The sequence below is a fragment of the Aulonocara sp. 'chitande type north' Nkhata Bay genome, linkage group LG8 (genome assembly GCF_057382095.1).
Source record: "Aulonocara sp. 'chitande type north' Nkhata Bay isolate Kocher_YH1m ecotype deep benthic linkage group LG8, A_spYH_male_GT1.1, whole genome shotgun sequence".
NCBI classification, from domain to species: Eukaryota; Metazoa; Chordata; class Actinopteri; order Cichliformes; family Cichlidae; genus Aulonocara; species Aulonocara sp. 'chitande type north' Nkhata Bay.
The window spans coordinates 26682355-26705938 of record NC_141351.1 but is presented as its reverse complement, the minus strand read 5'-3'; the positions used below and the strand labels follow the sequence as shown (position 1 = coordinate 26705938).

General features: G+C 48.1%; 3 protein-coding genes across 8 annotated transcripts; 1 reads left to right on the top strand and 2 right to left on the bottom strand.

Moving 5' to 3' along the window:
• Positions 1-14: 14 nt before the first annotated feature.
• ankrd22 (ankyrin repeat domain 22) lies at positions 15-2136 on the bottom strand. Its single transcript, XM_086304626.1, has 6 exons — positions 1987-2136; positions 1233-1424; positions 1015-1122; positions 851-928; positions 671-769; positions 15-596 (listed from the first exon to the last, which is right to left on the bottom strand). Exons 1-6 carry the CDS (start codon positions 2005-2007, stop codon positions 519-521), a joined length of 576 nt encoding a protein of 191 aa, XP_086160752.1. The 5' UTR covers positions 2008-2136; the 3' UTR covers positions 15-518.
• A 330-nt stretch (positions 2137-2466) lies between these two features.
• On the top strand, positions 2467-12396 carry stambpl1 (STAM binding protein-like 1). Of its 5 annotated transcripts, XM_086304618.1 has the most exons (13): positions 2467-2557; positions 3001-3107; positions 4476-4649; positions 5521-5738; positions 5816-5894; positions 7626-7721; positions 7953-8171; positions 8637-8787; positions 8911-9035; positions 9121-9258; positions 10676-10788; positions 10877-10976; positions 11078-12396. In XM_086304618.1, the coding sequence occupies exons 3-13, from the start codon at positions 4620-4622 to the stop codon at positions 11135-11137; spliced, it is 1329 nt and encodes a 442-aa protein (XP_086160744.1). In that variant the 5' UTR covers positions 2467-2557; positions 3001-3107; positions 4476-4619; the 3' UTR covers positions 11138-12396. The 5 variants fall into 5 exon arrangements, with proteins under 5 accessions (XP_086160744.1, XP_086160745.1, XP_086160746.1 ...); XM_086304619.1 differs by lacking the exon at positions 3001-3107 and having other exon boundaries at positions 2543-2557; XM_086304620.1 differs by lacking the exon at positions 2467-2557 and having other exon boundaries at positions 2916-3107; positions 10882-10976.
• A 2674-nt stretch (positions 12397-15070) lies between these two features.
• Positions 15071-20886, bottom strand: acta2 (actin alpha 2, smooth muscle). 2 transcript variants are annotated; one of them, XM_086304614.1, is made up of 9 exons: positions 20779-20886; positions 18548-18727; positions 18097-18225; positions 17888-17998; positions 16897-16981; positions 16403-16564; positions 16128-16319; positions 15664-15845; positions 15071-15589 (listed from the first exon to the last, which is right to left on the bottom strand). In XM_086304614.1, the coding sequence occupies exons 2-9, from the start codon at positions 18674-18676 to the stop codon at positions 15446-15448; spliced, it is 1134 nt and encodes a 377-aa protein (XP_086160740.1). In that variant the 5' UTR covers positions 18677-18727; positions 20779-20886; the 3' UTR covers positions 15071-15445. The 2 variants fall into 2 exon arrangements, with proteins under 2 accessions (XP_086160740.1, XP_086160742.1); XM_086304616.1 differs by having other exon boundaries at positions 20735-20789.
• Positions 20887-23584: the final 2698 nt, after the last annotated feature.

The window sequence follows — 23584 nt, the reverse complement described above, 5'->3', positions numbered from 1 at the left end:
TTTGAGAGTTTCAATGTAGTTTACAAGTTTATTCAGAAATAAAAATGTTACTTTGAAATGTTTCATCACCCGCTTCATTTCATGTTGACACTTTTATTATTATTATACCTGTTCGTGTAACAGTCCCAAAGCACACCTCTGCTGACAGTATAAGAACTACAGATAAACGGCGAGCTCTCAAATACTGTTGCCTAGCTTAGCACAAAGATTAAAAAATGAGGCAAAGCTATTAGCAAAATGTAACGTAAAGATGGGGCGAGAATTTCTAAAGTTTTTTCTTTTTAGTTGATAAATTGCAACATTCAGTTAATTTTATGTCTTACAAAACAAGAAAAATGACTGTTAGCCTAGCTCGGTACAAAACCTGGAAGTGGAAACTAGCTTGTAGCCCGACAGGTGAGTGGTTAGCAAAGAAAACGCTGCATGCTAGGAGGTCTCTCTGAGATGCTAGCGTCGTCAGCATAGAAGGCGGAGGAATCGGGTGTTGGCGCCCCCTGCTGTCCGCATGAATGAAAACTTCATTCCGTCTTCCTCAGCATGTTGATGATCTTTTGGAACTTGAGTCTGGTGGCAATGTCCAGCGGGGTTTCTCCGTTCTGTAAAAGCAGACACACGTGTTATCGGGTCACGGAAAGCGTCTTGTCACGGTGTGCTGCGCGTCTGTACGCACGTTATTCTTGATGTTGGGTTTGGCGTTTCGTTGCAGCAGCAGAGGAACCAGGCGATGACTTTTTCTCTCACAGACGTAATGAAGAGCCGTGTTCCCCTTCTGCACACAAAACACCTTTTTACTGTCAGGAAGTGGCCTGAGATTTTCAAATTAAACCGCGTTAAGCTCCTGTTCACGCACGTAGTCGACAGCGTCGACGCTGACGTCAGTGCTCAGCACGGCCTCCATCAGAGCCACGTTCTTCCTCTGTTTCTGCAGCTGCAACACAGAAACACCGGTGAGCAGATCAGACTGTGCTTTACCTGTATGATGTCACACTGAGAGAGACTGCTGATTGGCCGTACCATGATGAAGTATCCGAGCAGCAGGATGGGCATCAGGATGGTGATCATCAGATAATCCAGCAGTGAGAACGTCCTCTTGGAGGCGTAGTGGAGACACGTCCTCTGTTTCTGATGTGTGACACACACACACACACACACACACACACACACACACACACACACACAGATCAGTAACACAGCTCGCTAACCAACATGATGACATCATCAGGGAAAGGCACCTTATTGGTCAGCTGGCTGTTGGCCTTGTTGTCCAGCAGGTATGTGACCGCATTCAGGTGACCGTGGCGGCAGGCAGCAATGAGGGGTGTGTCCCCGGTGTGCACCTCCTGAACATTCAGGTGGGCGGGGTCATTTTTCAGGAGGAAGTACAACTTACGGACGTCGCCCTCGTACGCTGCCTGGCAGGCCGGCTGAGGAGGAATTACATGAGTTAAGCTCCTTATCAGCTGATCAGGAACAGCCCGGTCCGTCCAGTTTTCCGCTCCTATCTCACTCACTCAAGCTCCTCCCCTTTTAAGACCGCTTTCTTCTGATTGGCTGATTCTCAACATGTAAAAAATTAGATCCCACCAGTTTCTCATTATTATTATTGTTATTATTATTTCAATAAAACGATTGTGTAACATTTGCTATCTTGATTTCTTCTCATTTTCCTGTTTTTGGTAGTTTTCTGAATATTTGCAGTCATTTTCTCGCAGTGTGTTGCAGTACTTGTGTTGCTGTGATATCCTTGCAGTACTGCAGTCATTTTCGTGTCTGTCTTCATATTTGTTGTCGGAGTGACGCCAGGTCATTAAACTTCTACCTGTCTGTTTGTTTCAAGTGAAGCTTTACCTGAAACTCAAGTGTGTGTGCACGAGAAATCAGCCCGAACCGGAAGAGCGCGCATGAGCCTTTCGGAGTAAAGAGTTAAAACCAGGATTAAACGTGTTTGTTTAGCAGAGAAAAGAGGGAAACAAAGCGCGCTCTTACCTCCGAGTAAACCATCCCCATGACGGCACGAACACACCTGAGCACGTCATGGTCTGACACGTCAGCAATAACACATCCGGATCCATTTTCAGAATAAGAGTCTCTTGCTGTTTCACTTCATTCAGTTTATTACTAAACACACCAGAAAACGTAGCTGAGTCTGGACGGCTTCCCGTTTCCACGTGACACTCGGAGGGCGCGCACGTGATCTCATGTGGTCTTTTCTTCCCAACAGAAGAACTTTTGCTTCATTGTCAGACCCGGTGCTTTTATTTTGTAGGCTGCAAAGAGAACTTTGTGTACTTTACCTGCTGATGTTGAGACATCAGAAAGAGCCCGAGGCACAAAGGAGGAGGAGCAGGAGGAGGAGCCGAAGGAGCAGGAGGAGGAGCCGGAAGAACAGACAGGCAGGTAAACTCAGAGCATCACCAGGCGGTTTGAATGTTTTCATATGAAATCAAACTTGAAAACATCAGCAGTGATTATCAGAGTCCAGAAGAGGGCGATAAACATCCGCACACACCTGATCACAGGTGCTCTCGGACCCTCGCTCTGCACCGCTCCACTTCCGGTGAGACCCGCTGTGATAAAGGCAACATGTCGAGCTTTAAAGCAGCTCTGCTCAGAAACATTTGAAACGGTGTCCTTTATTCTGAAAGAGTCTCACCTGCTGTGCTGAAGGTGTTTCGGATGGTTTCTGTTGCTGAGGCCCCGGATGTTCTGTGATGGATGTCTGTCACAACCAATCTGTTCGCGTCATTATTATTGATGACATCATTTGATTATGTTTGCCGGGTCTCTGTCTGAGTGAGACCTCCCGCTGTTCTCCTGCTCTCTGTGGGGGCTTTCTGCGCATGTGCACAGAGGTCACACCCGCCGCGGTGACACCGTAAAGTGCGAGTGAGTCATCTCGATCTCAGAGACGATCTCTGCGGCTACCATCTCCGCGGGTAGTTGGTGTGGAGCGGCGGCATCCTCCGGAGCTTTCATCCGTTTCTCACATCTGTCCCGCAGCTGGACCGGTCCGCACCGCCCTGGATCCGGTTCATCCTCCGCCGCCGGGCTCCATGTGTGATCGCGGGATGCAGCCGGACTGCGGGCTGAACGCCGACACCGAGCCGGTAAATCAATCATTTTCTTTATCGAGCTGATCAGGACCTGTAGACGTCATCATCAGGTGAAAGCAGCTGTTTCCAGATGTTTTCATGCTAAAGTTAAAACAGGGCTGTCTATTGGTTCCCCAGCAGCTCATTTTTAAACCAATCACTAATCAGTGAACCTGCTGATCAGCCTTTGGTTTATCGATAAATCTTGTAATGACATGTTGAAGCCTTCAAACTTTAGTTTGAAAGTCTGTGACGTAGCAGATAAAGACTGTCAACTTTTATTTTGAAAATAGAGACTCAATGAACCCAAAACAAAGAAATAAAAGTTTAATTTTTAATTTCAGTCACTGAGCTTTTTTAAAACAAGCTTTTATTTTGAAAAATAAATCAATTAATTGATCTGCTAATTGAGGTGTGTCCAGCTGTGACATCACAGCAGCCTGAAAGCAAACCTGTGTTTAGGTTTACATCTAGATTTAAGGCGCTCACAGACATGTCCACCTTAAATCACATGTTTCAGGGGACTCCATGCAGGTGTTCACCTTTAAACACCTGCATGGCATCATCATCATCGTCGTTGCTGTCAGGTTACCTCAGGTCGTCTGCAGGTGTCGATGTGTCGCCGCTGGCTCGTCAGCACCTGAACGATCTGAATGAGGCCGAGCTGGTTCAACTCGTCACACCTGCGTTACAAGCACTGAGTTCTGATTGGCTGACGGAAACGACGCCGACAGGTCTGATGTGTATCAGCTGATGTGAGCGGAGTCAGGAGCAGTTCAGTTTGATCCTCAGACACAGAGACGAGTTTAACTGGCCCAGGTGGAGGTGAGTCCCTCGTAACCTGCAACAGGCTCTCTATACCTGCCCATGAGGATCCCCTGGATCAGGGCCTCCTCTCCTCCAGGTGTTCACCTGCTGCAGGTGAGCCTCCAGAACTGATCCAGGACTGCCGTCAGACCAATATGGAGGACTTTGAGCTTCTGCTGAGCGTAATGGTAGGATGGACAGTTGGTGGGGCTGGAGTCTCACCTGTGAATGGTTATAAATGAAAATCGGGGCGAGTTTGTTCTTTCGAAGCACTTCCAGCCAGGTGCAACTGTTGCCACGGTGACAGTGGCGTGATCAGAGCTGTTTGTTTGGACACAGAAGCTTGTGAGGAGTGGGAGCTCGCCTTGTCTTCATCGGTTTAAGAGCGGCTGAGTCACCTCATGGTTAGTCGCTGGTTGCCACGGTAACTGTGGACCAAGCTGAAGGACAGGCAGGCATGATGATGATGATGATGGTGATGAGGGGCTGATGGGAAATAAAACAGCTTTAAAGGAACATTCCCCCCATATGTGGCGTTTCAAAGCTGCTCATCTTGTTTTTCCGTCTCCCCCGCAGTGAAGCATCATGGGAGGTGGCAGATGGACGAGCCGGTCGTGGGCCGACCAGTGACACGCACACGCTGAGACACACACACACACACACACACACACACACACACACACACACACACACACACACACACACACACACACACACACAATGGAACAAGGCTTCAGCTTAAACACATTGGTAAGTACTGAGTGTGTGTGTGTGTGTTTTACTGATGCTGTGGGGACCCACACGTGTTCTTGTTACTCACAATGTGGGGACAGAAAAACACGCATCATAACAGCTTTACAACACAACAGTGACACGACTGCCAGCACGCGCTGAGGTCTACAACGACTGCATCATTTTACCTGGATGCTGAAAATCACGTCTCTTACTTTATTTTTGTCATTTAATTATTTAACTAAAAATGAAATAAAATGAAACGAGTGTGATTAAAAAAGTGAAAGAAAAAAAAGAGTTGTAATAAAATAAAATTACATATAAAATCAGAATCAGATTAGAATAAAATTAGAAGTAAAAGACAAAATGCTTCCTGATCAGTAAGAACAAAGTTTTATATAAAACATCAGATCAAAGGTGAGACAGAGTGGGGTTGTTTCTGTGTCGGCTCGGTGCACAGAGGTCTTCTTATTCTCGGTGCTCCGACTGGCGCCATCATCTTAATGAGCTGAGCAACAAACGCTGCATTCAGGCTCCCAGCGGGGACGGGAAATCTCAGTTTCCTGCCTGAAAAACACATCAGCTCAGCTGTGACGCCATTCAGAGTTTTTAATGTCGGCTCCTTTAATGAGTTTCGTGTCCTTAAGCTCGTCACCTGCTATTAAACAGAACACACTTTTAAAATCTTTCACTGAGATATTTTATTTTACTTAGTGGTCGAGCCGTAGAGAAAGCCTCCTCAAACCCGGGTCTCTGAGGGACACGGGTCTCTGAAGGGTCGTTCTGAGCATCGATGACCGTTCCAAACTGAAATCATTGGTGCTCATGTTGATGTTTTTAGAGGCTGCTGCCATCTTTGCTCTTCTCTGACAAACACTTTCTTCCACAGAAGAAGCTGGCAGCAGAGCCCGACTACACAGACGTGTCGCTGACGGCAGCGGAACGCGTCCGAGCGCTGGGGAAGATGGGATGCTGCGTGGAGATCAACGAGGACATCGCGCCCAGACGCTACTTCCGCTCGGGCGTGGAGATGGAGCGCATGGCGGCGGTTTACCTGGAGGAGGGCAGCCTGGAGAACGCCTACGTCCTCTACACCAAGTTTATCACGTGAGGCTCAGTGGCGTTGGGGGCAGGGCTGCTTGGTGTTTCGCACAGCATGTGATGTGACGGCCGCTGTCTTTCAGTCTATTTGTAGAGAAGCTGCCCGCTCACAGAGACTACCAGCAGTGCACTGCCATCCCCGAGAAACACTTCATCATGAAGGTAACAATCGTTATGAACTTCCTGTTTTATTTTGAAGACGCTCACCTGCCTGCTCTTGAGCCACTTCTACTTCCTGTCTTTGTTTGTTTCCCCACCAGCTGCAGACAATCACCCAATCAGCCTGTGTGTTATCACTCCCAGCTTCCTGTTGCTCAGGTTGTTGCTCGCTGTGCTGCAGCTTTCCCCTCACCTCCTCCTGTAAGTGTTTTAGGTCGCTCCAGCTAGCAGCTGTTAGCTTCCTTTGGCCTCTGATGGCTCCAGGTAGCTCCAGCTACATCCAGCTAGCTCCTGCTGCCATGCTGGTTTAAAATCTGGCTCGATGGTTGTAACTCATCATTTGAGATGTGGTGGTTTGTCCTCAGATGTCGGTAGATATTCTCCAGGCTGCTTGTTGTTAGCAGTTTGTGGACAACACAGTGGCAGTTAGCTTCTGTTAGCGCTATGATGCTCGTCTTTCTCAGAGCAGCCTTCAGTCTGTCGCTCTTGTCTGAGTTGTTTTCCACGCTAGCAAATCTCCAGATCTGTGGGCCTGTTTCTTGTTGGTACTTAACAACCTTTGGTGCATCGATTCTGCCCATGAAGAGGCTTCAGCTGAGGCTTCAGGCCAGACTAACCATGCACTGTTTATTTTTTTAATCTTGGGATGTGGTGGAGTTTTAAAAAGTCAGGCTCAGAGTTGAACCAGGATTAAACGCTGTGCACTGCTGACACAGATCTGGCTCATACATCGAGTCTGTGGTTTGTTAGCAGGATGATGGAGATGTCACTCCACATGTTTAACACATGAACAAGTTTCCAGATCTCCTGCTCGATTTGTGCTCGGGGATGTTTCGACTGAGATCCCGTTGGCTGAAGCTGGTGGGCGGGGTGTTAGTGTTCAGGTGAGAGTGTCTGGTGGGTTGGAGCTGAGACAGATACTTGTTCGTTAATCAGCTGGCTTAAAAGTGCCGTGTTAGTCGCTGCGAGCAGGCTCGCCGCCGTCGTGTAGAAACATCTGTCCTGATGCTGAGCTCACGCTTTCACGGCTGCGTCAGAAAAGTCACGACCGTTTTTATCATGGTAGAAACACGAAAGTTTTCATCCCTGGAAGATTCTAGAAAACTGATCGTGCAGCAGAAACATCAGGAAACATCTGGAACTCGTGCAGTTGCCACAGCTGGAGCTTAAAGAGCAGAAACATAACAGCTGGATTTCACTGAACTTTAAAAGTTGAATTTCTGGGTATCGGTCTGTGAGATGGCGGGCGAGGGCGACCATTTCCGCCCGTCTCGTCGTATTTGTTCCTTCCTGTTTTTGTTTTGAGCGCGTGTGTCAGCGTTTCCTTGGTTTATTCTTAAATGTGATGTTTCTAAGTAGGCGACACAATGGTGGCTGACGTAGTTAAACTCGTTCATCGGTGTAAAGTTGGCTCGGCTGGTGGAAGACGTTTTTATAAGTGGTCGCTGGACGTCGCTGGAAACGTGTCCAGTCCTTAAACCAGACTTCAAATCTTTGTCTTGTTGTTGTGGCTGTGAAGGACTGCCTCCATCTGGCCCCTCCCCCTCATCACGCCAGCCCTACATCATGAATCCTCCTGAGTCCAGGTGGACCCAGAGTGACCTCTGTAAAGTCACACTCGTACATTTATGCTGTTTTTGGTGCTCCAGCTGCGGTTCCTCAGGTGTTCCTGCTGCAGAACCACACCTGGTTCTGGTCCTGGTGTCTTTGCTGTGACCTGTTCTGTCTATGCAGAAACTTCAGGAGGTGGCGTTTCCCCGTAAAGACGAGCTGAAGAAGCGCCTGGAGGAGAAATACAGCAGGGAACACAGCGAATACCTCAGAGCCCAGGTGAGTGAGTTTTCACAGTATTGATAATTGATCAGAGGAGCGCTCGGTATGGGAACGATCCAGGGGAACGGCCTCTGCGCGGTGAGTCCATCCCACCTGTCTTTCAGGTGAAGGTTAGGGTGTGACACGCCTGTCAGAGGTGACCTCCTACAGTGATGTTCAGACTAGTAGTCGTTTATTTTAGGTGAACTCGCCGCAGCCACCTGTACGAGCTCATCTTTGTTTCCTCAGAGCCAGGCGGCGGTCGTGGTGCACGGGTGTGGCCAGCAGCTGCAGCAGCTGTCCCTATTGGACGAGGACAGGAGAAGGTTCCTGCTGCTGGAGGAGGAGAGGCAGCGCGTCGCCGCTCTGCGACGCATGCAGATTGAATCGGAACAGTTTCGCTACTTCGAGGACCAGCTGAGACGCCAGGAGCTGGCCAATAAGAGAGGAGTGGAGGCGGAGCAAAAGGTAGCGTATTCTTCATAGTACAGGCTTAAGGAATTTCTCGCTGGCTTAATCTTCTCGATGCGGAAGCTGCGTCGATGTTTTGTTTCATACTGCAGTGCCTTTGGCAGCAGGACAACCTTCATGTACGGACCTGCCTCGTCCACAGGGAGCAACACTAGCTAACGTTAGCCAGCATTAGCTTACAAAGAGAGTCCAGTAAATGACCGGCTCAACACAAACTAACACTCGTGTCTCATTTTGACGTTAGAACTAGCTAAAGCTAACCAGCTAGCTGGTGTTAGCAGGGAAGCTAAGGTCGACCAGCTTTACACTCAGGATTAAACTCTAACCTGACTCTGAGCTAACGTTAGCCTGCCTACTAACAGATTAGCTTGTGAAGTACTGGTGTACTGTAATACTGGCTCAGACTACCGAGTACTGTGAGTACTGTGTAGTTTGACTGTGTCTTTCATGTTTGTGTTGCAGGTTCAGACCAAAGTGCCTGAGGTGACAGACGGCTCCCGTCTGTCCCAGCAGCCAATCAAAAACAGCATACGATCCCTGGGGGCAGACCCTAACAGAAACAGACTGCCTGCCCCTGTGAGCCAACCCGCCGCCACGCTGGCTGGAGTACAGAGTCAGTACACAGTCACTCCGTTTACCTGCGTTTACTGCGTACCTGTCGTATGCGGTGCAAAAGGTTCAATCAGACCTCCACACAGACGTTACGCCCTCTTAAACCAGGTGTGTTTGTGTACAGGTGAGAGGGTGGAGGGCCTGAGGCGAGTCCTGATTCCCAAAGGGCTGACTCAGAGTTTCCTCTCGCTGGCCCGGTCAAACACGGCCAGAGGAATCGAGACCTGCGGCGTCCTCTGCGGACAGCTGGTGAGCGAAACGCACGTCCTGTCCCGCCCTCACCCATTTTCAGTCATATACCACCAGCCAAGCCCCGCCTCTCTCTCATTCTCAGACGCACAACGAGTTCACGCTGACTCACGTCGTAGTCCCCAAACAGACCGCCGGCCCGGATTTCTGCGACATGGAGAACGTGGAGGAGCTGTTCAGCTTCCAGGATGAGCATCACCTGCTGACGCTGGGCTGGATCCACGTAAGCATGCAAGCTTGGAGGAGGTCCTGGAGCTCCATGATTGGCTCTTGTAGAGATGCAGTTAACCTTCTTCGTAGCAACAGCAGTTTGTGAGAACAGAAACAGTGCGACACTAAAATAAACTGTAAGGTTACCCGTCTGGTTAATGTCCTCACAAATGCCTCACTCGGGGCCTCTTTTGGTGAGTGGTTTGGTATCAAGTCCCCACAAGTGCTGTAAGCGAGCACACGTTCCTGAGAAAACCAGCGTTTGTCCTTCATTTACATGATCATATATCACCATGGAAACGGTGCCTGCGGTCGAGCAACAGATGAGCAGAGCGAGGGAGAGGTCTCACTCTGCACTCTCTCACCCTCCACGCGTCACTTCAGTCTAGGGCTGCCACGATTTGTCGACTATCAAAATCGTCGACGACTGATTTAATAGTCGACGCGTCGTTTGAAGCTTTGTAAGATCCCAAAAGACGCAGGAATAAGTAGCAGGATTTAAGAGTGTAATAACGGACTGAAACAGAAGATGGCAGCACTGCATGTACAAGGATGCCAGCTGCCGTTAAACCCCGAAGAAGAAGAAGAAGCAGTGTCCCAGAATTCATAGCGCGGCCCAGCTCAGTTTCCAACAATGGCGGCAGCTAGTTAGTTTTAATATTACTCTTATTATTCTTTCTGGGTCACAAAATAAACGTTTAACATATTTTCATGGAGAATGTAGCTGTGTAAACCTCAAATATCTGCTCAGTTTATCAAGACACCACATATTTTCAAAAGCGCTCCGACGTTTTCGGAGACGTCTGTTACCCACTAGCTCGATAGCTAGCCGGGGGCTAGGCTCACTAGAGCCGTGAGAACACCGGACTCCCGGCAAATTGTTTTCAAACCCACCGCCGTCTTTCGCTACTCAGGTTAAACATGATATATGAGTCACTTAGATAACTTAAAATGTTGTTGTTTGGCTTTTTTCAGTATTTTATTTGTTCCTGAGTAAATCGGTTTGGCTGAGATTAAAGTTTTTACACAGCTGAATAAACATCAAGCAGACAGCTGATTATCAGAAGTGTGAGATGCTCCAGAATTTACTCCGGTGTCCTGTTATATTTTAGATAGCAAGGAGTTTATTAAACTTCACCGAAACAATCTGCAAATTTCATTAAAATTATAATATAATAAACTATCATCTTGTCTTTATTTTTAGTTAGCACCTTACACACTTAAAGCTGTAAGCTAATGATAGTTATATAAGAGCAGATGCTGCTGGTGCAATAAGCTGTAGTTTTACGTCCAGTGGATGATGATCTGATTAGTCGACTAATCGCATAAATAATCGGTGACTAGTCGACTATCAAAATAATCGTTTGTGGCAGCCCTACTTCAGTCAGGGTTGTAGTTCAGTGTGTGTGACCTCTGACCTCTGTGTTCAGACTCATCCCACTCAGACGGCCTTCCTGTCCAGCGTCGACCTCCACACTCACTGCTCATATCAACTGATGCTGCCGGAAGCCGTCGCCATCGTCTGCGCGCCAAAACACAACGAGTAAGTCTGTCACTGGAGCACGCATGTATGCCGATTTCCCACGAGGCCTTTCAGCCCGCTAATGTCGCTCCGCCTGTCTCCCCCCCAGCACAGGTGTGTTCAGGCTGACCAACCTGGGGATGTCCGAAGTTTCTGCCTGCAAGCTGAAAGGTTTCCATCCTCACTCAAAGGAGCCGCCGCTCTTCACGGTGAGACCCTCGCCGAGGTCGACCTCATTGTCAGGATACCGCGTCCTGTGTTCAGCCCCGACTCTGAATCACCTGTAACCCGTCCTCTTTTGTCCCCTCAGGTGTGCAGACACGTCGTGTTCAGGGACTTGCGGCTTAACCTGCTGGACTTAAGGGTTTAGACAGGAAGCACTGGCAGGCTTTTATTCTGAAGAGGAAACTGTGAACGCACCGCCGGTGTTTGCTGACACGTTGTGATGTCAAATTTACAGGAAACTTTTAACACTTTTAATTTTTGGTGTTTTTGTTGTTGTTTGTTTTGTTTTTTTGCTGCTGAGCCACTGCAGATGGGGGGGTGATCTCAGGCCAGTGAGCTGCTCTGATTGGGCAGTTAATAAAAAGCTTACTGAGACCTAACCTCAGCTGATGCTGCCGTCACAGCAGCGCTGTGAAAATGGCGTCTGCAGAGACCCAGATTGTGCCAAGTTCCAGCGTGGGCCAAGCTCCCGTCGAGGCGACTGCCAGCGAGCCGTTTGAGACGCAGTTTGATGTTTTTAAATGAAAGATGGACTGGGAGCAGACGTGAGCGAGTGCCTCGCCTGGAAAACGTGAACGTTGAAGCGTTGGCGCTCTCAAGGACGAAGTCTCTCCACGCTTCACTCAGACTAAAAATGACCTTTAACCGCCACAGCTTAGTTTCAGTGCTGAAATCCTGCTGCCATCTCTGACCCTGAATGCCTCGCGCGTCCACCTCTGAGCTTAAAGACAGGAAATCCTGATGTGGATTTCAGAATAAAACCTGAAGCTGCGCTGTCACCTGTGCAGTGTTTGCCCCGAGTCCTGCCTGTCAGGCCGCACCCGTCCTGCTGGGCCGCTGATCGCAGCGCTAAGGCGCCCCCAGTAGTCACCTGATATCCACCAAGCTTGGCTGTGACCTTACTTCCTGTTAGGCAGCTTCCCTGACACTCTGATTGGCTGTGGCGGTTCAGTCTTGTGAGGTTTGGTCAGAGGTGAAAGTCATTCTTTGAGCTCTTCGCTGCTGCAGATGTGAAACTGTGAGGAGACTCTTAACACTCTGTCATTTTAGGCGAGACCGTTCACGCCATAAGCTACTCTGACCTTTGACCTCGAGTGGGGTGCCATGTAAGGGGTGGCAGACAGCAGGGGGCGCTGCAGGCTCACCGGTGTGTGTCGTGTAACGCTGGCTGGCGTGGCGCTCACAGCGGGCCCTTTTAAACTTCTTGCAGATGAAATTATTTTCTGATGTTTCTCTCGTGGTGCGTTCAAAGCGCCCCGCAGCTGGAGGACTTCTCAGTGTGTGCGCCAGCAGATGTTTTCTTGTTGAGCTGTTGTGTGACTGTTTTTTGCTGATGACGTTTTGACAAACTGTGACCTGACTGCTGTTTTTAACTTTTTGGTAATAAAACACTCTGCTGCTCTAGCACCTGTATGTGTCTGTTTTTTGATTAAAAGTGTCTGAAACTGATCGCTCCACCCACCCAAACCCAGACTGCTCAGATCTTTAACTTCTCACACAAACTTGCTTTGAGAGGAAAAAGAAAGACGCAGTACCATCTTCAGGCTGACGCTTCACTTTGTTTGGAGGATTTCTGCACTCTAACTGCGGCTCTGTGGGACAGAAACTAAACGGTGGCGATGGTTGGAGCCCTCCTGCTACGAAGTATTCGAGCATTTGGTGTGTGACTGAGGGGTGTGATGGCAGCAACCTGACACTAATACTCAAAGACACGAGCCCGTTTGTGAGCAGCGTCGGTTGCACTTGTTTAAAAACACTGTTCTTAGCGCTGCAGCAGCGAGTACAGACGCTCTCGTACAAACTCATCTCCCTCTGCAGGACCTGTGGAAGTCCTGCAGAGGGAGATGAGTTTGTACGAGAGCGTCTGTGTTAGGATCATCATCATTTGGTGATTCTGTTCTCAGACATGGTTAATGGACTGATTCTTATATAGCGCTTTTCTACTCTCCCGGACTACTCAAAGCGCTCTATACAACATGCCTCATTCACACCCACTCATATACACGAGTGCAACCTAACCTGTATTCGCACGCATTCACACTCCGATGAACCTGGAGGGCAAGGCTACTTGGCATGCAGACTGGGGAAGCCAAGGATCGAACCACCGACCTTCCGATCAGCTGATCTGCTCTACCATCTGAGCCACAGCCGCCCCGACATGTGAAGCTAGAGACACCGGCAACCATGGTCAACTGTCTTCCAGGGGCCAGAGCTAAAACAATGTGGGACTCTGTAGTTTTCTCTGGTCCCCTCCCCAATCAGACCAGCAGTGACATGTTTAGCCGCATGTTCTCCTTAAACTGCTGGCTGTCTGAGTGGCGTCCCAGAAACGATGTGGGCTTCATAGATAACTGGCAAACCTTCTGGAGGAAACCTGGTCTTGTTAGGAGTCAAGTCATCTTTATTTATACAGCACATTTAAAAGACATCAAGTGTCGGCCAAAGTGCTGAACTGAGGGATGATATAATAAAAGAATTAAAGTAGAAAGAAAACATTTTAAAAAGGAATTGTAAGACACGTAAGAGTATATAGCATATAATGTACATGCAAATATGCACATACATATACAAAACTGTACACATTCACACACAAGCACACATATGTGAACATAACGTATATACACATGCAACATCATCCAATAAGATGAGAGACCAAATAGACAGAATAAAAAAGATATCAAAGAGATCCGAAAGCCTTGGAAAATAAGTAGGTCTTGAGATTCGATTTAAAGACTTCCAAGGATGAAGAGGATTTTATGAAGGGGGAAGACTATTCCAGAGTCTCGGGGTGGCAATGGAGAAAGCCCTGTCACCTCTAGATTTGAGCTGGGAGCGTGGAACGGATAAAACCATCTGACTGGAGGAGCGCAGAGATCGAGTGGGTCGGTGCAGGCTAAGATCTGAAATGTAACCTGGAGCCAAACCATGGAGAGCTTTAAAAAGAAATAGTAAAACCTTAAAATCGATTCTATGTTTAAGTGGTAGCCAATGTAGAGATGCGAGTACCGGGGTAACATTCTCTCTCTTTCTAGTGCCCGTCAGGAGCCTTGCGGCTGCATTTTGAACAAGTTGCAGGCGTGACAGGCTCGAGTGACAGATGCCTAAATAGAGAGAGTTACAATAGTCAAGACGTGACGATATGAAAGCATGGATAACAGTTTCCAGGTCTTTAGATGACAGGATATTTTTTAGTTTAGAAACGCTCCTGAGTTGGAAAAAACTGCCACGAACGACTGGATTTATTTGCTTGTCCAGCTTGAGAGTGGAATCAAAAATGAAACCAAGATTTTTTACACGGGGATGTACATGAGCTGATAATGGGCCCAAATTGTTTCTTTTGAGACTAATAGAGTCTTGCTTACCGAAGATTATAATGTCGGAGCTGAATGAGGTCTCGTCTCTTCAGTGGGTCTCAGGCTCCGCCCACCCTGGTTGCACTCTAGGATGAACACCTGTCTCGGGTGGGTCTGCAGGAAGGGGTTATGCAGTCTGCTGGTCGTTAATGTTTACACTAATAAAGCTTTTTTGTTCATGCCTGTCGCGTCCGGAACTGTAGAAATCACAATTATTGTCTGAAGGCCGATAAAAATGCCCAACTGATTTTATTTTGCCAAACGGATCATTACGGCTTTGCCACACTGGTCCACTTGATTTATCTTTATTATTTAATAAAGCTGTATTGAAATGTTTAAGTCTTTACTGTCAGCAGCTGCAGTTCCAGCACGGACCACCAGGTGGCAGTACATCCCCCAGGACTTGTTCCCAAAGTTCACTTATTTTCAGTTTTACTGTTTATCTGCTTCACTCTTAATCAGCTTTGGTTGCTATGACAACAAAGTTCAGCTCAGGTGAAATAAAAGAGCGACGCCGTTCAGGTATGAGAGCGCTTTATTGTCTTCCTGGGTTCATTCAACCGCCACTTCCACGTTCACATCACCACCTTGTCAAATGTTACTAATACAGATAGCACCACGAGGTCACACCTACCCACAGGTCAACAGCAGTGACATCATCATACACCGTGTGACATCATCAGAGCGCCGCGTGAATGTGATCGATAGAAGACGACACCAGCGGGCAACATTCAAGCTTTATTCATCAAAAATAAAAACGCACTTTCTGACAGGAAACAGCACCAACATGGAGCTCAGAGGGGGCGGGGCCACAGGTGGAATGTGGGGTGGTGGGGTTGCAGAGGGCAAGCGGCACATTCACAGTTTGAAGGTGAGCAGAGAGGGAAGATGTTTGACTTTCTGGAAGTTCTTCAAAAACAAACATGACATCACTTTCTGTCCTCTGAAGTTAACGCTGTTGAGCGCTCTGACTTCCTGTCGTCCCTGCGGGCCTGATTTCTGTGTCTGATCTGGGGTCTGTTAGCGGGTGCTCAGTGCAGGCTAAAATAACGTTGTGCTAAAGGCGAAGGGGGCGGGGCTTGAAGGCCCGGGCGCAGCCTTTAGAAGCACTTGCGGTGGACAATGGAGGGTCCGGCCTCGTCGTACTCCTGCTTGCTGATCCACATCTGCTGGAAGGTGGAGAGCGAGGCCAGGATGGAACCGCCGATCCACACCGAGTACTTCCTCTCCGGGGGAGCGATGATCTGAGAGAGGGGTCAAAAGTTAACTAATTTTCTGCTGAATGTGAGTGAGCCTCAGTGAGGTCGTCAAGCCTCACCTTGATCTTCATGGTGCTGGGGGCCAGAGCGGTGATCTCCTTCTGCATGCGGTCTGCGATTCCCGGGTACATGGTGGTTCCCCCAGACAGCACGTTGTTGGCGTACAGGTCTTTACGGATGTCGATGTCACACTTCATGATGCTGTTGTAGGTGGTCTCGTGGATACCGGCCGACTCCATACCTGCAGGAGGACCGAGGACCAGATGCTGGGTTAGAGAGGTTCAATCAGCCATCAGTGTTACAAAAGACGGAGCGAACAGTCGAATCTGAGCTTTTCTCGATCATCAGCATTGGAGAATCTGCTGATTGTCTTTGTTTTTTGGGTCTGAAGATGTTCGGACACATCAGATCAAGTATTCAGGAGTGCAAACTCAACAGATTAATAAAACAAAAAAAGTGTTTTATTAAGTAGCAGAGTTCTACTCTAACCAGGTACAGGGACAGACAGGCAGGAGGCACCGACCGATGAAGGAGGGCTGGAATAGTGTCTCAGGGCAGCGGAACCTCTCATTGCCAATGGTGATGACCTGCCCGTCAGGAAGCTCGTAGCTCTTCTCCAGCGAGGACGAGGTGGCGGCTGTCCCCATCTCATTCTCAAAGTCCAGAGCCACGTAGCACAGCTTTTCCTTGATGTCCCGCACGATCTCTCTCTCCGCTGCAGGCACACAGACAGACAGACCGGGTCAGAAACATCATCACAGGTGACTCTGACATTACCTGGAAGTGGGCGTGACCTACCGGTGGTGACAAAGCTGTAGCCTCGCTCGGTCAGGATCTTCATGAGGTAGTCGGTGAGGTCGCGGCCCGCCAGGTCCAACCTCATGATGGCATGAGGTAGGGCGTAGCCCTCATAGATCGGCACATTGTGGGTGACGCCATCACCTGAGTCCAGGACGATACCTTGAGGGTAGAGAAACAGGACAACTTTGATTAATAACCTTTAACTTTAACCTTTAAACCCACAGTTTTCAATCCGTCACCGTGACAACAAATATAATTAGAAACAGTGCAGCCATTCTCGCTGCTATGCAGATTCAGATCAAACTGAGGTTATTGTACTTGGCCCTGAAAATCATAGAAATATGGTCTCTAACCAGATTCTTACTCTGGATGGCATTAAGTTGGCCTCCAGTAACACTGTGAGGAACCTTGGAGTCATTTTTGACCAGGAGTAAAGCACCAAAACTAAGATGAGATTGTGATTAAGGAGAAAGTAGGAGGTGTGGTCCAACCTGTGGTACGTCCTGAGGCGTACAGTGATAGGACGGCCTGGATGGCCACATACATGGCAGGAACGTTGAAGGTCTCGAACATGATCTGAAAACAAAAAAATCGTGGAAATATTTAGTGTTAACCATCAATCTGTGTTCCTCCAGGAACAGACAGAAGAATCCAAAACCTGCAGTTCCTTTAGCATCCAGCAGAGGCAGCAGTGCGTCAGCCCCCCACAGACTTCCACGTTGAAACTTTACACCAAAAATAAACATTTTTAAAGCCTGATGCACAAACTGTTTGGTCTCTGTAGATAATTTGCCCTTCTTAACATCTGTTTTTAAATCATATTAAGTTTGCATTATTAGGGGCGTGGTTACTTTGGCTGACAGGTGGATAGTGACACAGGTGGCTGTAGCTGCTAGCTGCCTGCTAGGCTTTGCCTCAGCTAATTGGAGTCCATGAACTGGGCCTCTGGACCCAGTGTTGTGCTGGTGGAGCTTTTTGGAGCATTTTAAATGATGTAATGTGACCAGTAACATGGCTGCTGTAAGGTCACTGTGCTAACAGATAATCCCAGGAGGCTTAGATCCAGTTTGCTGAGTGTATGTTACTGATTAGCAGGTATCTGCGTCTGCGTGATAAACCTGTACAGTGTGTGGATACAGACTGATAGCCAAGAAAACTAGCATTAGCTTATAACTTTCAGCATTCCACCCGCTGACCAAATATGTTCACTTCCTGAAGCAAAAACCCACTACGGCAGTACCCATAAACTTAAGATTTAAAATCTGACTTTGAAAAAATTAATGGGTGATGTCATGATGTCCATTTTTTATCTACAGTCTGTGGGATACCTGCTTCATCTTGTTGTTTGTTGTACTGTAGTGTACTTTCATACTGCAATATATATATATATATATATATATATATATATATATATATATATATATTATCAGTACATGTAGAGCACTATACTATAGTACTGCATTACTGTGGTACATGTAGTACCTGTGTCATCTTCTCCCTGTTAGCTTTGGGGTTGAGTGGCGCCTCAGTCAGCAGGGTGGGATGTTCCTCTGGAGCCACTCGCAGCTCGTTGTAGAACGAGTGGTGCCAGATCTGACCAATCAGAGAGCAGAGCAGCAGTCACACAGGTGTGTGTGTGTGTGTGTGTTTGCGCGCGTCCATGTGTGTGTGTGTGCGTGTGTGAGACACACCTTCTCCATGTCGTCCCAGTTAGTGATGATGCCGTGTTCGATGGGGTACTTCAGGGTCAGGATTCCTCTCTTACTCTGAGCCTCGTCACCCACGTAGCTGTCCTTCTGCCCCATGCCCACCATCACTCCCTGCACCACACAGAGCACGCTCAGTTTACTGTCTGGTACTCACCTGTGCCCACTAACCTCGCTGTCCCCTGATTCTTCAATAATATATTACTGTCATAATCCCGACATTTGTAACTGGATGTGCGTGTGTATGTGTGTGTCCCTGTGTATCTGTATATGCATGTGTGTGTGTCTGTTTCTGTGTGTGTGTGTTTGTTTCTGTGCGTGTGTATGTGTGTGTCTGTCTATCTGTATATGCATGTGTGTGTGTCTGTTTCTGTGTGTGTGTGTTTGTTTCTGTGCATTTGTATGCATATGTCCCTGTGTGTGTGTGTGTTTGTACCTGGTGCCGAGGCCGGCCCACGATGGAGGGAAAGACGGCTCTGGGAGCGTCGTCTCCGGCAAATCCGGCTTTGCAGAGACCGGATCCGTTATCGCAGACCAGAGCGGTGCTCTCCTCGTCATCACACATGACTGCAGGGGGCGCTGTAGACGAGCAACGACACTACGACACCGAGTCACACTGCAGGCAGAAGAAGACGCAGGTTCAATTACTTATCATCGGCAGGCGTGTGTGAGCGCTCGCCACTCAAACCATCCACATGTGTCACATCCCAACATTATTCTGTTTGAGCCCTCAGCGCCGCGGCGGCCTGTGAGGGCTCACGGCTCTGACGGAGATCCAACCACTCGACATTTTTGTTCATTTGTGCTTTTGGAGACAGTTTAAAGCTTCAGCAGGAAGTGAGCAGGGAAAGGCAACTTCGACACATCGCATTGAAGGTCACACCGAGCCGGGCTGAAGGTCCCTGCAGTACCGCACTCCACCACAAGATGGCGCAGTGAGCTGACATGACCTTCAGCAGGTAAGAAGACGCTCCTGTTGAAGCAGTGAGGTTAAAATGGATCGTCCGCACAGAGGGAAACCTGCCCGAGGACCTCACATCATCCAGCTGCAGCACCCCCCCAAACATGAGGCACTCTGGGAAAACTTCCTAATTAGGACATGAAGCAGAGTCCTGCCTGTGTTTGGTATGCTCGCTCGCCCTCTCTCCCTCCCTGTGCTCTCTCTGCCTCCCTCCCCTCCCCATGTGTCCCTCATCGTCTCCTCGCCTCCTCACCTCACATCTGTCCATATTTAGTCATGAATCTGGGAATCGAATATTTCTGATTTTCCCTCCAGCAGAGCTCATGGGCTCAGTTTGCCCTCAGTCCTGCCTGCCAGCTTCGCTCGACATCTGTGGCATAAACTCCAAACTAAACCTGCAGCATCAGCTGATTTCATCTAACTGTCATCCAGATGTTTAATGCAGAGGCGAGCACAGCTGCATGAAACACAAACCTTTCAAATTTACCTTTTAAACCATGAAACATTTTTTCTGCAGAGTTCAAACTGGCTGTGAGCAGCAGGGGGCGCTGCTGCACCGCCCTGACAGGTTTTACAGCTACAACTACATGTGTGTGTTTCACGTCTTTCCCTTTCTTCAATTTGTAGAAAAAGTTTTAAGGAAAAAAAATCTGCTTTGATCTTTAGCTAAAATCATAAAAACTGTTTTCACGTCTCTGTGCTGCCGCAGGTGTGCTGTAAACACACGAGGCCGTGTGTGTTCAAACTTTAAACACACACGGCTGAGAGGCAAAAGTAAAGACATCACTCGTCCTCACACGAGGCTACGGAGGCCTGTTTGTGCCAAAAAACTAAATTCAGAAATGATATGGAAAACACAGACACACTCCCCATACCTGTGTTCAAGTACAAGTTAATATTTGATTTTCTTTTTGTATTTAATCAATATTTCAGTTTTTAAATATATATTTTTCAGCCTACATTTGATTTTTTTTCTTTATGTTCTTCAAATTTCTCTGGGACATCAGATGCTTCAGAAGCATGAGAAATGTTTCATGTATTTTTAGTTTTCACCAATTTCACTCTGTGGGGGGAGTCACTGCCCCCTGCTGGCTGGAATGGTCCACAGGTTTCTCTTATTCATTTAAAGCTGATCGGAGAGCTTTGCAGAGCTCAATGAGGATTTAATCTGATCAATGTTCAATTAAAGTTTCAGTTTGAACCAAACTTCAGTCAGAAAAAGTCCAATTTTAAACACACGAGAAACACCAAAGTTTCAACGACCTGAAACATGGAAAAACACGCGAGGAGCAACAGGAGGAGGAGAGAGGAGGTGAAAGGTGCCACTTTCTCACTGTTCACTACAACCACGAGGAGCACAGCAGAGAAGGACACAGAGGAGGTGGAGGAGAGGCTTAATGAACGGAGAGGAGGTGAAAAAGGTTCCATAGCTTTTACACAGTTTTACATGAGAAAGAGCAGAAAGGAGGAGAGCGAGGAGGTGCTGGAGGAGGTGAGCTGTGAGAAGAAACTGGGAGGTGATGGAGGAGGTGAAATCATGGAACTGTAGAGAAAATAAAAGAGGTAGACGAGGCGAAGTAAAGACAGAGAAGGAGCTGCAACATTTTTAAAGTGTCAGAGCAGAGGAGCAGAGAGGAGGAACGGCAGCTTCATCACACTTACGCACAGGCAGCCAGGTGAGGAAGAAGAGGTGGTGGAGGTCTTACCGTGGTGGTGCAGGGCCTGCTGGGATGTGGGGGCGGGGGCAGGACAGAAGTGAGAGTCTGCAGAGCTGCGACTGAGTTTATCAAGCCTCCACCTCCTCCATCCATCCCTCCATCCCAAACAAGGCTCTGAGCCCCCTCCCGTCTCCTCTCTCCCCCCGCGCCTCCCCCACTCTCCCCTGCTTCAGTCCTTATAGGGCAGGCCTCGAGGGAAGCAGCCAATCACACGGCTGGTGGTGCCCCCGGACTTTCTCCCATCATTCACTGCATTCCTCAGAGAGAGAGGAGCGCCGAGGGCTCCTGGAGATCACACGGCCAGTGTAATCAGGTTACACAGCCAGAGTAATCAGATTACACAGCCAGAGTAATCAGATTACACAGCCAGAGTAATCAGATTACTCAGTGAAAGTCCTACTTTCACTGTGATTGGGGTTGAAGAGCAACTCCTCTGGCAGTTACAATGATGAATGAATGAAACGTGCATCGCCCCCTGCAGGCTGCTGGCGGTATGCCTCATAAGCCCTGCCCCCTCCACGTTAACAGCTGGGATATAAACCAAAATTAAAATAATAATTAACCCTTTAAAGCCGGTCAGAGCGGGCATGCTCCGTTTTGCGTAACTATTTTTAAATCCCGGTAGCTCTGCAACCACGTAAGCTAGCGCAATAATTTTTTTTGCATATGAAACCGGAGGAGTTGTACTTACATCTGATGCCATCAGCTTGTCCTCGGTCACGGTTTCCTTCCACATAAAGCTTTGCAAAAACTGCATAAAAAGCACTTGCAGGAACTAAAACATAATATTCCAGAAACAGCTTTGCCGATCTGATCAGCTGTTCGTAACACTTCCTACGTCCATCAACATGAACTATCGCATATCCGCCATGACCTGTCCGAAACCGGAAGTGACATCATTTTCGCGGAAATGTAGTTTTTTACCATCAGGGCCTCATGAGCTTATTCTGGTGTTTTTAAAAGTTATCTTTGACTTTATGACTTTGTGTCGTTTCTGGGATGCTGAGGACTCATATTGCACTGCTGGAAATAGTTAATTTTGATGCAGATGCTGCTTTTTTGCAAATTTGCACTATAATATTTATTTTCGTTTTTCCTGCAGTGTATAGAAATTGGATTTCAAATAGAATAGAATTTCAAAAATAAAACTATGAAGACACTCAAAATAAATTTCCTGTGGTGGGAAACTAGTTTGTGCAACTTTTTTGTATTTACAGTTTTGAGGGATGAACCTCTGAAATTTCTCTAACTACAAATATATGTTAAAAAACAAAAACGATTTTCAATTTTTTTGTACTTTATTGCACTTTTTTGCAATTTATGTAATTTCTATGCACTTAATGCATGCATATTATTAAAATCTGGGCTGTAATGGTTGTATTGATGTATAGCAACTTGAAATGCTCCCAAAAATGGCTCCACAGCATGTAAAAATATAATATAAGCTCTGGCGGGCTTGGTTCTCTGGTAGGTCTTAAAGGGTTAAATAATAAATAATTTCTGCCAGATAAGGCTGAAGCATTTTCTTTTTCATGACTTCAGTTTGCATTATTAGGGGCGTGGCCTGTCCGACTGAAGGGTGGATGCTAGACCACGCAGGTCCATGCACACCTGCAGAGAAGAGGCAAGACCTGTGTTTGAGCGATGGCCGAGCGCAGCGGTCACCTGGATTGTGATGCGCCGGAGTTGATTGGCAGCACGCCGTACTCACAGTGAGCTCTGTTACTGCGAGTCCTGCGTTCAGGTGGGCCTCGGCACCTGCAAGCCGCTGTGCAACCCGCCTTGTCCTCAGTGTTTCTTCTCTCCTTTTAATATTGAGCTGAGCGACGCAGACATATTGATGGTACTTGATGTTTGATGTGGCGGACTGGTGACTGCGTGTTTGTTCCAGCTGTTCCAGCTATTCAGTCACATGTCTCCAGGGTGTTCCTGGGCCTCTGAGTGGATGGACCAGGGTCGTGCTGTAAAGGTCAGACGCTGTTTGCTGACAGTGTCTCACACCTCAGCCCTCCCCGACACCCTGCTTGTCCTCACCCTCCGTCTCCAAGGAAACTCGACACGGTGGGCACGCGTTTCTGTTAGCGCTGCAACAGACTTCAGCTCAAACTACATGTGACCCCGTTGAGACCCAGTCCTGGTCCTGGTCCTGGTTCAGCAGGTGCTGAAGTGCAGCTGTGTTTACTGTCAGCAGCTGGTCTTTAAAGAGACCGAGAGAATGACCTCCTTTCAGCTGCTGACACACACACACACACACACACACACACACACACACACACACACACACACACACACACGCACACACACACACACACACACACACACACACACACACACACACACACACACACACAGCAGTCTGAAGTGTATTTCTATTAGTTTCTGTGCACTGTGGTCGTGGTCCTCGGGGTTCCTGTCTGAAGGATTCAGGATCTCTCGGCATGCTCGGACTCCAGCTGACTCTCAGATGAACTTTGACCCCTCCCCTGGCCTGTTTCCATTCTCAGCTGTGCTGCTGCCAACAGATTTACATTCTCGGTGAGCTGAGCGCAAACACAAACGACTCTGAGGGTGTGACTGATGCACGACGGCTCAGGGAGGGCCTCAGAGGCGACACCTGGAAAGGTACATCAGACTTCAAAACAGAGCCGAGTGCTGGGGGCCAAAGGTCACTCTAAAACTGTAAACAGTGACACGGTTGGCCCTGGATACTGAGCGCCTCCTTTTTGAAGAGCTGAACCTTTCTCTGATGCGCGTCACTCTTCATCTCCAGGTACTTTCTCCTCACCGCCATACT

Bases quoted from the DNA above. Each gene is read 5' to 3' on its own strand.
- ankrd22 (XM_086304626.1), bottom strand. From the start codon at position 2,007: ATGGGGATGGTTTACTCGGAG. The intron at 1,425-1,986 runs GTAAGAGCGCGC...ATTCCTCCTCAG, and splicing joins TGGGGATGGTTTACTCGGAG to CCGGCCTGCCAGGCAGCGTA. The intron at 929-1,014 runs GTACGGCCAATC...TCTGTGTTGCAG, and splicing joins TGCTCGGATACTTCATCATG to CTGCAGAAACAGAGGAAGAA.
- acta2 (XM_086304614.1), bottom strand. From the start codon at position 18,676: ATGTGTGATGACGAGGAGAGCACCGCTCTGGTCTGCGATAACGGATCC. The intron at 16,565-16,896 runs GTTGGACCACAC...TCTACCCTCAAG, and splicing joins CGCCTCAGGACGTACCACAG to GTATCGTCCTGGACTCAGGT. The intron at 15,590-15,663 runs GTGAGGCTTGAC...CCCCTCTCTCAG, and splicing joins CCAGCACCATGAAGATCAAG to ATCATCGCTCCCCCGGAGAG.
- stambpl1 (XM_086304618.1), top strand. From the start codon at position 4,620: ATGGAACAAGGCTTCAGCTTAAACACATTG. The intron at 9,036-9,120 runs GTGAGCGAAACG...TCTCATTCTCAG, and splicing joins GCGTCCTCTGCGGACAGCTG to ACGCACAACGAGTTCACGCT. The intron at 10,977-11,077 runs GTGAGACCCTCG...TTGTCCCCTCAG, and splicing joins AGGAGCCGCCGCTCTTCACG to GTGTGCAGACACGTCGTGTT.